Source organism: Mycteria americana, chromosome 1 (assembly GCF_035582795.1).
Source record: "Mycteria americana isolate JAX WOST 10 ecotype Jacksonville Zoo and Gardens chromosome 1, USCA_MyAme_1.0, whole genome shotgun sequence".
NCBI lineage: Eukaryota > Metazoa > Chordata > Aves > Ciconiiformes > Ciconiidae > Mycteria > Mycteria americana.
In genome coordinates, this window is record NC_134365.1 from 222399100 (window position 1) to 222411044 (window position 11945).

Here is an 11945-nt window from a genome sequence, read left to right on the forward strand (position 1 = left end):
AGCCGGCAAGCCATGGCTCCTTGGAGACCTAAGTACGATAGGATGCAAGGGACCGGTCATCATCCACGTCCCTAAATCCCTGACCTCTCCTGATTCACCGCACCGGCGTTAGAGAGGCGAAGGACGGGGTGGGCCATAGATGCGGGAATCCTGTCTGGTCTACCTGGGGTGCTGCGAGGGGGCCTCCGGCAGCCGTCCCGCGTTCAGAAACCTTCTGTACCCCAAGCAGAGGATCGCGTTCCTTGGGCGGCCCCGGGTGGCTTTCTTCCGAACGAGGTCCGCGGGCAGCAGTCGTTGGAGGTCCTCGCCCCATGGATGCAGCCAGCTCCGGGGCGCTGTTTGAGCCTGCGTCCATTCAGATGCTTGACTGAAACCCTCGGCGAAGGTGCGAGGGGGGCCTGTGCTTTGCCTGGGCTCTGGTTCAGGGGCGTTGCAGGCGCTCGGTGCGGAGGCGTCGGCGCTGAAGCAGATGGTGGAAGGGCTGCGATGGGCCGTCAGGGCGTCCCGTCCTCCTGCCCTGCCGGGGAGCTGCCTGTGACCGTGGCTGAGTCATTTCATCTCTCTGTTCTGCGCTTTCTCCTTGGTAAAATTAAAAATAGTCTCCTTATCCTCAGTGTTAGGGAACAGGCTTCTGGGAAAAGGCTGGAAGTCCCTCAGTGAGGAGATCAAGGAAGGGGCACTGTCCTCTGGTGTTTACTTACCCAGGCAGGACAACATTCCAAGTCACCACATCTTCATTCGTCCCCGCACGTTGTGCCATTATTCCTTTATCTGTAGGTACCTCTGCCCTTAGGCGTAGGCTCTCTCCTGACATCATTTACACAGTCTCTGTTTTGGATGTCTCACCCCCTCGCTAACTCGTGTGTCTCAGAGCCGGGCTGCCCGCTGGACCAGCGCATCCCCAAGCCCGGGCTGCGAGAGCCAGCAGCGCACGTGCAGCCCCGGGCAGATCATGGATTCTGGAGTATGGGGCGGGGGGGAATCGCTGCACCTGCTCCACAACGGACGATGAAAGAGCAACGTCTTGGTTAATTTAGTAATGTTTGTTTGGGGATTACGAGGAGCAGCATAATTAAAATTTAGATTAATTACTGCCAATTTGAGTTCGGTTGCAGCTGTCCCGGTTTGACTGATAAAAGCTGGGAATGCTTCTGGTAACATCGCACAGTCCCTGTTTACCATCGACCTTCCTGTCTCTGTAGGAAGCAGGGCTTGTCCTGGGAGCTGAAGGCTGATGTACTGTTTCAAAAATAGCTGTAAAAACATGATTTTTTTTTCAGCGGAGGCCCGGGATACACTTAATTGCTGACCAGGTTAAAGTCTCAATCCTGCAGCCTCCCCTGAGAGTGGCAGAGGGAAATGTGGTGTGGCTTGGGGACCCCAGTTATAAAAGGCAGTGGTGCTGGGCGGTCGTTAGGAGAGGGTAACTGGGCTCTTCCTCCCATTCCTCACGGGCACTTAGTAGCTTGTCAGGACCTAACTGGTCACCCTTCAGTGGAAGGTAGGAATGTTTTCTCCCTGTTCCCATAGCAAAGGCCGCCTGTTGATGCAGGGAAATTGATTTAGCGTTGGAGTTTTGCAGAGTAAGAACTTTTCACCTAAGATTTGCTTCAGCTACACAATAGCAGACGACTCCAAAATCCATGCTCATCCATTCTCTGTTCATTTCAGAAAACAGAAGTGAAGAACTGGGTGCCCAAATGTGTTCTTATTTTGTTGCTTTTATTTTTTTGTCAAACTGCATCATTAGCAGATCCTGCTTAGATGCATCTCTCAAACTCCTGCCGTGAAGGCATGCCACAGCACAAGCCAATGTATTGCTCTTTCTCTTTTATATAACCAGTCTTGGAGGCCTTTACATACATCCCTCGAGCTCCACAGCCTCCCAAAGAGGCAAGCAGAACAGATGGGGAAGCTGAGGCTGAGAAAGGCCTTCCAGGGAGTCATTGCCAAGGACGAAAACGGAACCCAAAAAATTCCTGGCTCCCTTGGTAGGAGGAGAGTGCTACCTTGAGTGCTTTGGACTGCTGGATCGCTTTAGCCTCTCTCGTATCCAGCAGATGCCAATGTTGGCGAGACCTCACAAGAGAAATCGTCTCAAACAAGCCGTTCCCCCAGAGAAAGGCTCGGAGATGGCTTCTCTCCGTGCAAGCTGTATACGGTGCTAAAGTCTGCTGGGGGTTAACCTGGTAGGGACCTTCTCTCCAGGCAAGGCCAGCGCATGGCCAGTGAATTGCTTTCATGGACTCCTCACTGTGTGCTTCTCTTTTGCACTTGGCTTCAGAGGATCCGGTGTAAATAAGGTCAGAGCTGTTCTGATTTTGAAGGCTGATGTGTGTTTTTTAATGTTAATGAAGGGGACTGGGCGTCCCTGGGGGGGAGAGGGGTTGGAGGGTGCTGTGTGCACAGAGGTTTCTGCTGCCAGTGCCTGCTTCAAGTGGTACCCGTGGATAAACCTGATGGAGATGGGAGCGTAGGACCCAATCCCCACGCCGGTGGCCCTTTTCCAACAGGGAAGGGAGGTGGCAGGCAAAGCGAAAGGCCAGTGTCAGTAATCCAGGGAAAAGAGTAATTCACAGCTCTTACAGAATGGAAGGGAAGAAATTACTGTTGGATTTGCAGGGTAGAGGCTGTTTCTAAGCCCCTGACCGTGCCACGCTGAGCGCAGCAGAGTAACTAAGCCTGCAGCAAATCTGATTCTGCCTTAGGGGAAGCCTTTGCTGCCCTGCTGCCACGTGCTAGCTAGGCGCATGATGTATAGCCTTGCAGCTATGGGTGCTTTTGGTAAAGGGCAGGGAGCGGTCGAGGCAGCAAGGTCTGTCTGAGGCTGGTAGACCAAGCCCTGCTTTAGCGGCAAACGCCCTTGAGCCGCTCCTCAGCTTCCTACAGCCTGTGTCCTGGATGGTGCAGACAGCAGGAGCCCACCGGGAGAGACCGCTAACAGGGTGCAGAGTTGAGGAAGAATAAACATTTATTCTATGTCATCCTTCTGCCCTCTCCTCTCTTCCTCCACCACGGCCAGCCTTTCTTTACTCCATGCTTTGCTCTCTGCTTCTTTTGTTTGCAAAGTCAGCCCATTCCCATTTTCTCACCCTCCCTCATTCACCGCAGTCGGTTCGGATTCTTGGAGTGGCACGGTAGGAAGCGCAGGTGAAAGCAGATAAAAGCAGCATCAACGCACGCCTCCTGCCTTCGCGTAGGTTAACGCCGTCAGCTTCGGTCTTCATAGATCGTACGTGTGCCCAGCTACATGGAAAAAGCGGTGAACCTTGCGGCAGTGCGGCTGGGACCGAGAAACGTGCTGTCTTAAGTGAGGCCCCCGGGTATTTTCCCGTTCAGTTGGTGGCCTGAGGTTTTCAGGAGGGACGAGCGTTCGGTAGTTCCTGCTGCACCGCAGAAGCGCTTCCTCTGAAGGCACCTTCCCGAGATAGCATCGAGGCTGGCTGTGCGCTGGGCCAGCGCGTCCTCTTGAAAATGTGCCGTACCGCTTCGGGAGCATAGGCCTCGTGAAAATGAGCAGGACATAGGCCAGCCCTTTTTGGCTGAGCCTCACCCAAGATGACCGGCAATATCCTGGCAACGTTCTTTCCTCCCCTCTTGTCCCGGCCCTGGGCTCGGGAGCGTCCCCTCCTCCTTGCTCCCTCTGGCAAAGCCGGCTGCGTCCAGGGAGCCGTGTCCCCGTGGACGCACCCCTCCCCTGTCGTGCGCTTACCTGCGGGAACTGCCGGAAAGGATCGTTTGGGGCTGTAGAAAGTCCCAGCAAAAGTTTCCAGCCGCTGGTGTTCAGTTCTGAAAATCAGCCCCTGCCTTGGGTGCCGCAGCGGGGACTCGGGAGGTCCCTCTGCATGTGCCGAATGTCCCGGTCCGTCGCTGTCGGGGTGGGTCGGTGGCCCAGCCGGCCCCTTGGGTCGTCCCCTGCCGCTGGCCGGCGTGGTGAGCGCTCTGCCGTGTGCCGGCGCCTTGCGCCGGCGTCTCGGCTGCCGTGGGTCGAACCGCAGCTTCGCAGGGCGGCGTGGGGGCTGCTGCTGCTTGGGGTCTTCTCCGCTGCCCACCGCTGACGTGCCGCTTGCTGTGCTGGTGTCAGCAGGCACGGTGTCTTGCCTCTCCCCTTCAGGAACGTATTCCTGAGTTACAGCTGGATGAATTATGAATACAGTGGGTTAGCCTAGCACCGCTGGGATATTTGAAAAGTGTGTGCTCGTCGGCTCTCTCCCCTCATCAGCTCCTTCAGTCCCCTCTGGACGGCAAGCCAGCATGCCCAGGGAGACAAAATCGTGGTCCAACGAAGCTGGACCAAGCGCGGCACCCGGCGCGGTGCCGGCCGGCCGCTCCGGGGCAGGGCGTCCCCAGAGAGCAGCAGCGACAGCCATGCCTGCAACGGGGAGGTGGACCCCACAAACCGACCACCGACCCCCTGATGCCCGGGGCCCCTCTGTTGCCGTGAGAGCGGTCCCGGGAGGAGACGCGGCGGCCGTGGTGCACCGAGGACCTGCCCCAGGCCGCTCGCCGGCATCGCCCAGAGGCAGCGTTTCGCCTCCGTCTCCCCGGGGCGCGGGAGCAGCTGTCCGAGGATCAGGTTCCCAGCTCAGGGGAAGAAAATCCTCCTGGACCGGAGGATGTTTCTCCATCTGCTGTCGTCATTTTCTCCGCACGGTGCCATAGCCACAGGTTTGCTTTTGTCTCTTCTGGATTTAAAAACTGTGCAGGACCTTGTGAGAGAGGGGGAGAGGCTCGCCGGATGGCCTCCGAGCTAATGGGCATTTGCAGATCTCAGCAGGGAGAGAACTCACCTTCTTCACAAATAAGGCATTTTTTAAGTCACCTCAGTTAAAAAAATTATTTTTTGCTGTATTTGCTATTATCTCGGGGGTTTTTTTAAAGGTCTTCTTTTCACTGACCCCCACCCAGATACCTTTGTGATTCTGGCAGCCAGTAGAGAGGTTGGGTTGATTTTTACTGGAAAAGAATATTCCTCGGTGGAGTTACAACGTTGAATTTCAAGCGAGCGGGCGTTACCGTCTAAACCTGCCTTCACTGGCCACGGCGCGCTGCATCCGCACGGTGCTCAGCCGCTTCCTCGGGTGAACTTCAGCAGCGGGCGCTCTGCTCTTGCGCCACGGTCCACGGGGAGGTCACTCGGTGGCCCCGTGCTGAACTCAGCCGAGACCCGTTTCCAGGCAAAGCTCGTGAGCAAAGGCAGCGGCCCCGGCACCGGGGGAGCGGTGGTCCGACCCCGCCGCAGCGGCACGCCAGCCCGACGGGATCAGCCGGAATGAGTCCGGAGCGGGCGCTGCAGACCTGCCCGCGCTGCCTGGAGGTGGTCCTGCCTGCCCGTAGTCCTGGCTCAGATCAGCGGCGTTTCCAGGCCAAGGTTTTGCCCTGCTGCCTTCCCCTGCTGCCTCACCCGTTTGCCCGTAGGGCGGTGGCTGAGCAGAGTCCGGCTGGAGCCTTTTACCCTGAACTCAACTCTGCAGCCAGCGGGGACGGGCAGCCCGCGGGCAGCTCAGAAGATGCAGCTCCCGCAGCAGCCCCGCTCTCTCGGTGTGCTGGGACCCAGTGCCGGCCGCTGCCTCCCCTTGCTTGGCATCGGTCTGTAGGGCTGGTGCCAAACCATGTGGCCGAAGTCTGCTTTGCTTTTGTGGAAAGGGAGCACTTTCTAGGAATTTGTGGAGGAGATCAACCTCTGAAAGCACGTGTTCAGCTCACCCTCGCAGCGTCTCTCTCGACAGCTCAGCATGTGCACGCGATGGCTTCTGCCACCTTTTCTTGAGAGAGGTGACACAACGAGCGGCCTGGCAGAAGTTCCCCGGCAGAAATTCCCCCTTTGCAGGTGTGCTAAGCACCGACGTGGACAAGGAACGGTTCAGGAAGAGCACGGGACCCCTAACTTTCTTGAAGGAAAGGAGTCGAGTTGTTGTGACTGCAGTTGTGTCTTTCCTCTGCAGCAGCCTGAGGTCTCGAGCCCCCCGGCTTGCGTGGGTGCCGTCGGTGTCCACCTTTTGGAAGATGGCTCTGAAATACTCCCATGTTCAGCCCCGTGAAGTTTTCTTGATGCTGCTGTTCCTGAAGCTGGCGGCCTGTGAACCAGCCCCAGTTATCCCAGTGAAAGCTGTGGGATGTGAGCCATGGCAGCGACCTTCTGCGGAGCCGCGGTATCTGCTGGTGGTGCTGGGGAATCGGGAGCTCCCGAGGCTCCACACCGTGTGTTTCATCACAGTTGTCTCCCTTGGACGGCCTCCAAGATGCTCACTCAGAATAGCTGGGGATTTCACACCATCCAAATGGTTCCGTTCCTGTTCTCCCCTGCCTGCTGCTAACCTTGGGGATGCGGCTCTCCGCCGCTCGGATGTCAGATGGGCTCACTTGTGTGTGTGCGAAAGGCAAGGACTATTCCAGCAATGCCTGGGGCTATTTTCTTCTCGTTAAAATAAGAGATGAGACAATCTCCACAGCTGGGCTCTCCCAGCGGATCTTGGGCTGTATCCTAACCATCCGCGAGGTTTTTTAATGCCCCTTTCCTCCATACATTCCTACGGAGCCGTTAAACGAGGGCCCAAGTTTATTCAGTGGGTTTTGTTAACAGATACCCGTGCTACCATTACGGAGGGCAGTGATCTGAGGAGAATCTTCCCTGCCTCCTACAAGCACCTCGCGCTAGGGCAGCCGTATTGGGTGGCTTTGTGGGCTGTTGCTGCAGTCACTTTTCCCGAGCGTCCGCCCCATCCCGCCCGGAAGGCTCCTGACGTTCCAGCTCTGTAGCGAGCGCGTCTGCTCTCGTCCGGCCTCTCTCTTTTGCTGCCTCCAAACTCCGGAGGTCTTTACGATGGTACCGTAAAAGAGGAACTAGGGGCTCTTCACGTGCCGTGCGGGGCGGGTTTGGTGCTGAGTGCGGCGGGGCTAAGCACGCGCGGTGACCCCGGTCCTGGGGCTCAGCTGCGTGGGGGGTCTGCGCCGGGAGCGGGGAGCAGGGGACGGCAGGGCCCGCGGAGCTGGTGAGCACCTCCCGTCGCTCTTCTCACACCCTTTCGCTTCTCCTCCTCTTTGCTCCTTTTCTCTCCATTCGCCTTTCCCATTCTGTACTTCTTGCCTCCAGCTGGTGCAGACCCTGAGTAAGAGGCAAGGGCCGGGTCCCCTCGCAGCCCCCGTCCCTCCCTGCCTGCGCCCGCCCTGTCAGGCAGGAGCCATCGCCGTGCGGCGTCCGAGCCTTGAGGCCAGCGTTCAAGTAGGTGGTAGCGAGAGCAGCGTAGCTCTTCGTCCGGCTGCACGGCCGCGCTAGCAGGTTTCGGCAGGGACCGTGGGGATGTTGGGTACAGCAGCGTTGCACCTGTCCGGGTGATCCCGGCTGGAAGGAGTAAGCTGTGGCTTCCCATTCCTCCCTTCCTCCTACCTCCCACTCTCCACTTCAGACAGGATCTGGGAGCTCCTCAGGCCGGGGGCACAAACCGCTGTGCAGCAGAGGGGCTGCAGGCAGCGACCGCGGGCAGCGGCGTGGCAGGAGCGCGCTCGGGCATGGCTTCGCGTGGGAAAGCCGAACCTCTAATTCCTCCCTCCGGGATTAGAGGTTTGCACCGGCTGACCCAGGAAAAGGGGGAAACCGTCGGTCCGGCGCTTTCCGTCCCGGGGCTGGGGTCAGGCCGCAGCCTCGCGGCTCGGAGGGGCGAAGCGGGCGCGCGCGCGCAGATGCGAGCTGAGCGAGTGCGGAGGAACCCTCTGATGAAGGAAGGTGTCCCCGGGCCTGCTGCTGGAAGGGCACCGGCTCTCGCAGCTGCCCTGGTTCTCCGGGGGCCAGGGCAAACGGTGCAATGCTGTGAGCGCCTGGTCCAGCTCCCGCCGGGATCCGTGGGGAAGAAGCGGGCTGGCAGCGTCGTTTCTGAGGGTGTGGGAGGGAGCTGCCGGCTGTGAGCAGAGCCCAGCGGCGGCCGGCCGGCCAGCCCCCGCTGGGCCTGGTCAGGGGCCCCTGACGGCCTCTGGAGCCGCCGCCGGCGCCTTTGGGCCGACGAGCTCAGGGCCGAGCGCTTGCTGCTGCCTCGTGGATCGGGGCCTCGATCCCTCTGGTTCTGCCTCCAGGTACAGCGCTTCCCTCCAGTCCCCGCGGCGCCGAGCCCGGCGGCCGTTTGGCTCCTGCGGGGTGGGTGCTGGCAGCCTGCGGCCCGCGCCGGGGAGAGGGGCTGCGCTCGCGGGGGAGGCAGCGAGCGGCCCTGCCCGTGGCAGCGGGCCGCTTTGCCCCGTCTGCTGGCTAGCTGGCCCCGGGCGGGACGAGCCCCCCGTCCCCGGGGGTGCCCGCTGCAGCCGTCCCCTGGCGCTCGTACGGAGGAGCAGAACCAGCGGGCGAGGCGGCGGGAGCAGGGCAGACGCCCGCTCCTGCTCCCCGGGGGCTCGCTGCAAGGCGCTGGCGCGGGACGGGGCTGCCTCGGGGGGGTTCCCCTGCCCTGCCCCTCCCTCAGCTGCTGCGTCCGCGTGCGCGCGCGGGCTCGGGCGCGCGTCCCCGGGCTGCCGGGCCGGCGGCGCTAACGACCTCTCTCCCCCCTCTGCCCTCTCCACCCCAGAGACTTAACTCGCTGCGACTCCGACTCCTCCATCCCGCACCTGAGCGACCACCAGCGTATCCCCAGCTCTGCGCCCAAGCTGCTGGCTGCCCGGCCCAACCTGCTGACCAGGTCCATCGAGGAGGCTGCCCCCGGCCACCCTGCCGCCGGCGCGCCCACCCCCAACGGCGGCAGCAGGCACGCCGAAGCCTCCGCCCTGGGGGCTTTGCCGGAGCGGCTGCCCGAGAGCCCCATGGTGATGAAGAAGATGATGATGGTGAACCACGGCATGGAGAAGTCCTCCAGCCTGGGGGAGATCAGCCACCCGACAGCCGGCAAGCACAGCCACTCGGATTCCTCCCGCTCCCACAGCCCCAGCTCCACCGACCCCGACACCCCCTCCCCCATCTCTGACTGCCGGCCCAGCGGCGCCAAGAGCACCCGCATCCCGCAGCTGGCTGCCAAGAAGAGCCCGGGGGACGAGGACAGCAGCTTGACAGGCGATGAGGTCGACCTCGGCCAGAGCAAGAAAAAGTTCCCCCTAAAGATCTTCAAGAAGCCCAAGAAGTAGAGAGAGGGGGGGGGAAGAGGAAACCCACCCAGGAGCGCGACCCGCTGGGACCGGGGGGCGGCCGTGCGTCGGGAACGCCGCGCACCCGCCCGTCCCGGACCCCGCGGGCTCGGGTGCTGGCCAGCACCCGCTGCCCTCCCCTCCGCACCCTCCGTTTCTGAGTCACCTCGCCTACCACCGGCAGCGGGAGGAGCTATTTAAACTTATTTATTTCCTGACCTCTAAGAAAAAAAAGAAGGCGACCGCTCCCCCCGAAGAGAACAGCCGCCCTTTCTCCCCTTCCGACTGCTGCAGTCCCTGGCTTTGCTGTGCATGGCTTCCAGTTACTCCTGCCTCTGCTCAGCCACACGGCATTTGGGTTTGGTTTCAATGTGGTTTTATTTTTTTATTTTATTTTATTTTTTATTATTATTATTATTTTTCTCCGGTTCTTCTGCCTCTTCCAACTTTTGCACAGGCTGTATGGAAGGTCGGGGTGGTGGGAGCGCGCGGAGCGCCCGCCGCGGCTGCTCCCCGAGGAGGCAGCGCGCTCCCCGCTCGCCTCTCGGGGTGACTCAGGTGCGAGCGTTCGGGCGAGCTGCCTCGCGGCCGGCGCGGCCGCTTTCTCCTCGTTCGTGTGAGTCACTTTTCGACACCCCGGCCCCCGTCCCCATGACGGTTGGGAAGGGGAATCCCTGTTTGCGCGCTCTTGAGGAGCAGGAGCGAGTAAAACGCCCTCGCAGGGAGGGCTCTGCCCTTGCCGGTACTCGTGCATCCAGGAGCTCTGCCCGCAGCCTGCCCTTGGCCCGCTCCCGCTCGCACCGGAGGCGGCTGCAGCCCGCTGGGTTTCCGTGGTGGGACGGGGCTGCCCACCCAGCCGCTCTGCCCGGCCGGGCACGGCGCTGCCGGAGACGCGCCCCGGGCCCGAGCTGCTGGAGCAGGGCTGGGTCTGTACGCGGCGGGGGTCGGATGCTGGGGCGGCCGCTCGGGGCCGAGGAGCCCACGGCTGCCCCCGTCCTTCCTCCCCGGGCCCCTGGGCCTGCCCGGGGCAGCGGGGCCGGAGGCAGCTCCTCCGGACCCAGACGCGCCCCAGGGGCTCGGTGGGACGGGGAGCGGGGACCCTGGCGACGTCCTCCGGGGAAGGGCCGTCCCCGAGGGGTGCCGGGGCGGAGCCCGGTCCGGCCGCCCCATCCACGCGAAGGGGAGGGGGCTCCCGGGTGCGGGGCCCGTCCCCGGTCCCCGTGCGCGGGTCGGGCAGGGCCGGAGGCGGGCAGCGGGGCACGGCGGGGCTCTCCCTGGCCGGGGACCGGCGGGCTGTGCGGGGCTGGCGGGAGCCCGGAAACGTCCCCCCCCATCTCCTGGCTCCGTCCCCTGAAGCGGCCGGGCCCTCGGGCCGGGTGCGGGGCGGCTCTGCGCCCTCTCCGAGGACCAAGGGGACGCAGGCGGGGATGGCGGAGGCTCGCCCGGGCGCCCGCTGCCCTTAAAGGCCGCGCGGGCAGCGTCCTCCCTGCCCTGCGGCCACGCTCGCTCCAGCCGGCGGCCAGGGTCTGCCTGGCTGTGCCAGCCCGCGGCCCGGGCCCTGCCGCCGTTCGGTGCCGGCACAGCCCGCGGCAGGTCTCGGTCCAGCCCCCGCTGCTGCCCGGGGCTCGGCGGCTCTCCCGTGCCCCCTCGGCGGGCTGCGGGTCGCGTCCTGCGGCTCGGAGCCCTCGCCTCTGCGTGCCGCCCCCCCCCCCCCCCGCTCCGTCCCCGGGGCCGAGCCCCGCTCCCCGCAGGCGCGGCTCTGCAGCCCCTGCCCGCGGCGCCCGGGGCCGGGGCTGGCGGAGGAGCCCCAGCCGCGCTCCCGCGTCCCTCGGGCCGCCGCCCGGCACCACGCGACCCCCGAGCTCTCCGCCGAGCCCGGGGTCCCCGCCCCGCCGCCCCCTCCGTCCCAAGCCCCCCGTGCCACCACCCGGCGCGGCCCCGGCGGTGGGCTGCTGCCCGAGGCCGCCCCGGCTGCTTCAGCTGCTGAGGGCAGGGGAGGATGCACGTCCGGCAGGGGAAGAAGAGGAGGCAGCGCGGGATGCTGAAAGCCCCCCGGGGCCTTGCTTTATGCCAGAGTAATATATACGTGTACGTTGACAATACAGGAAGGGCTACAAAGGTGTTTTTTGTTTCGTAGGTGGTAGTTAGACAATTACACTGTTGCTTTGAGATAAGTGAAAAATTCCTCTAAATGACTAAGTGCCTGCATTTCCCCGCGGCTGCTCCGAGGCGCGGGGAGGGGGGGACGCCGCGCTCGGCCCCCGCGGCCGGGGCCGCCTCCGGCGGGGACCCCGCCACCGCGGGCAGGGCGCGCCTGGAGCGGCTCGGCCACCCCCGGGAGCGGGGCCGGCGGCGGCGGCGGGGGCCCGTGGGCGCCCTGCGAGCGGGGGCTGCCCGGGCGGGAGCCCGGGGCCCGGCGGCGCTGCTTGTGGTGGCGGAGACCTGTCGATGCTTCTGGAGAAGGGGTTGGGGATCCACCAAATGGCAACTGTTGACGCATCTGCCAACTCTCGATTTTTTTTTTTTTTTTTTTTTTGTCATTTCATAAAACTTTTAAATCCAATAAAGCATGTAGTCTATTTTACGAGCCGACGTCTGCTGCTGTCTTCTTCAGCCCTTCCCAGGCTGCAGCGTGGGGGTCCCATCTGGGGGGGGGTCGGGGCAGTGGGTGCCTGCCGGTGGCAGGGGGGCTCCCTGGGGACCGTGTCCCCAGCAGCTGGCCCGGCTACCCCAGCCTGTCCAGTGGACAGCAGGGACAGACGGACGCCCTGGCTCTCCCCCACCTGCCCCCCTGCGCCGGGGCCCTGCGATCCCCGGGCCACGAGCAGAGGCCTCTCCCGCAGGGTCTG

At 63.0% G+C, this 11945-nt stretch overlaps 1 protein-coding gene across 14 annotated transcripts in view; it reads left to right on the top strand.

Annotated features, from left to right (window-relative positions):
• Positions 1-11683, top strand: part of STIM1 (stromal interaction molecule 1) — a 105300-nt gene extending 93617 nt beyond the window's left edge. For 12 of the 14 annotated variants that reach the window (XM_075491405.1, XM_075491407.1, XM_075491406.1 and 9 more), the window contains one exon: positions 8547-11683. In XM_075491405.1, coding sequence (XP_075347520.1) covers positions 8547-9096 — 550 coding nt within the window. In that variant the 3' untranslated portion in view covers positions 9097-11683. Of the gene's footprint in view, positions 1-1843; positions 2301-8546 lie in introns of those variants that run through there. The other 2 variants (XM_075491418.1, XM_075491419.1) reach the window with 2 other exon arrangements.
• The last annotated feature ends 262 nt before the right edge of the window (positions 11684-11945 follow it).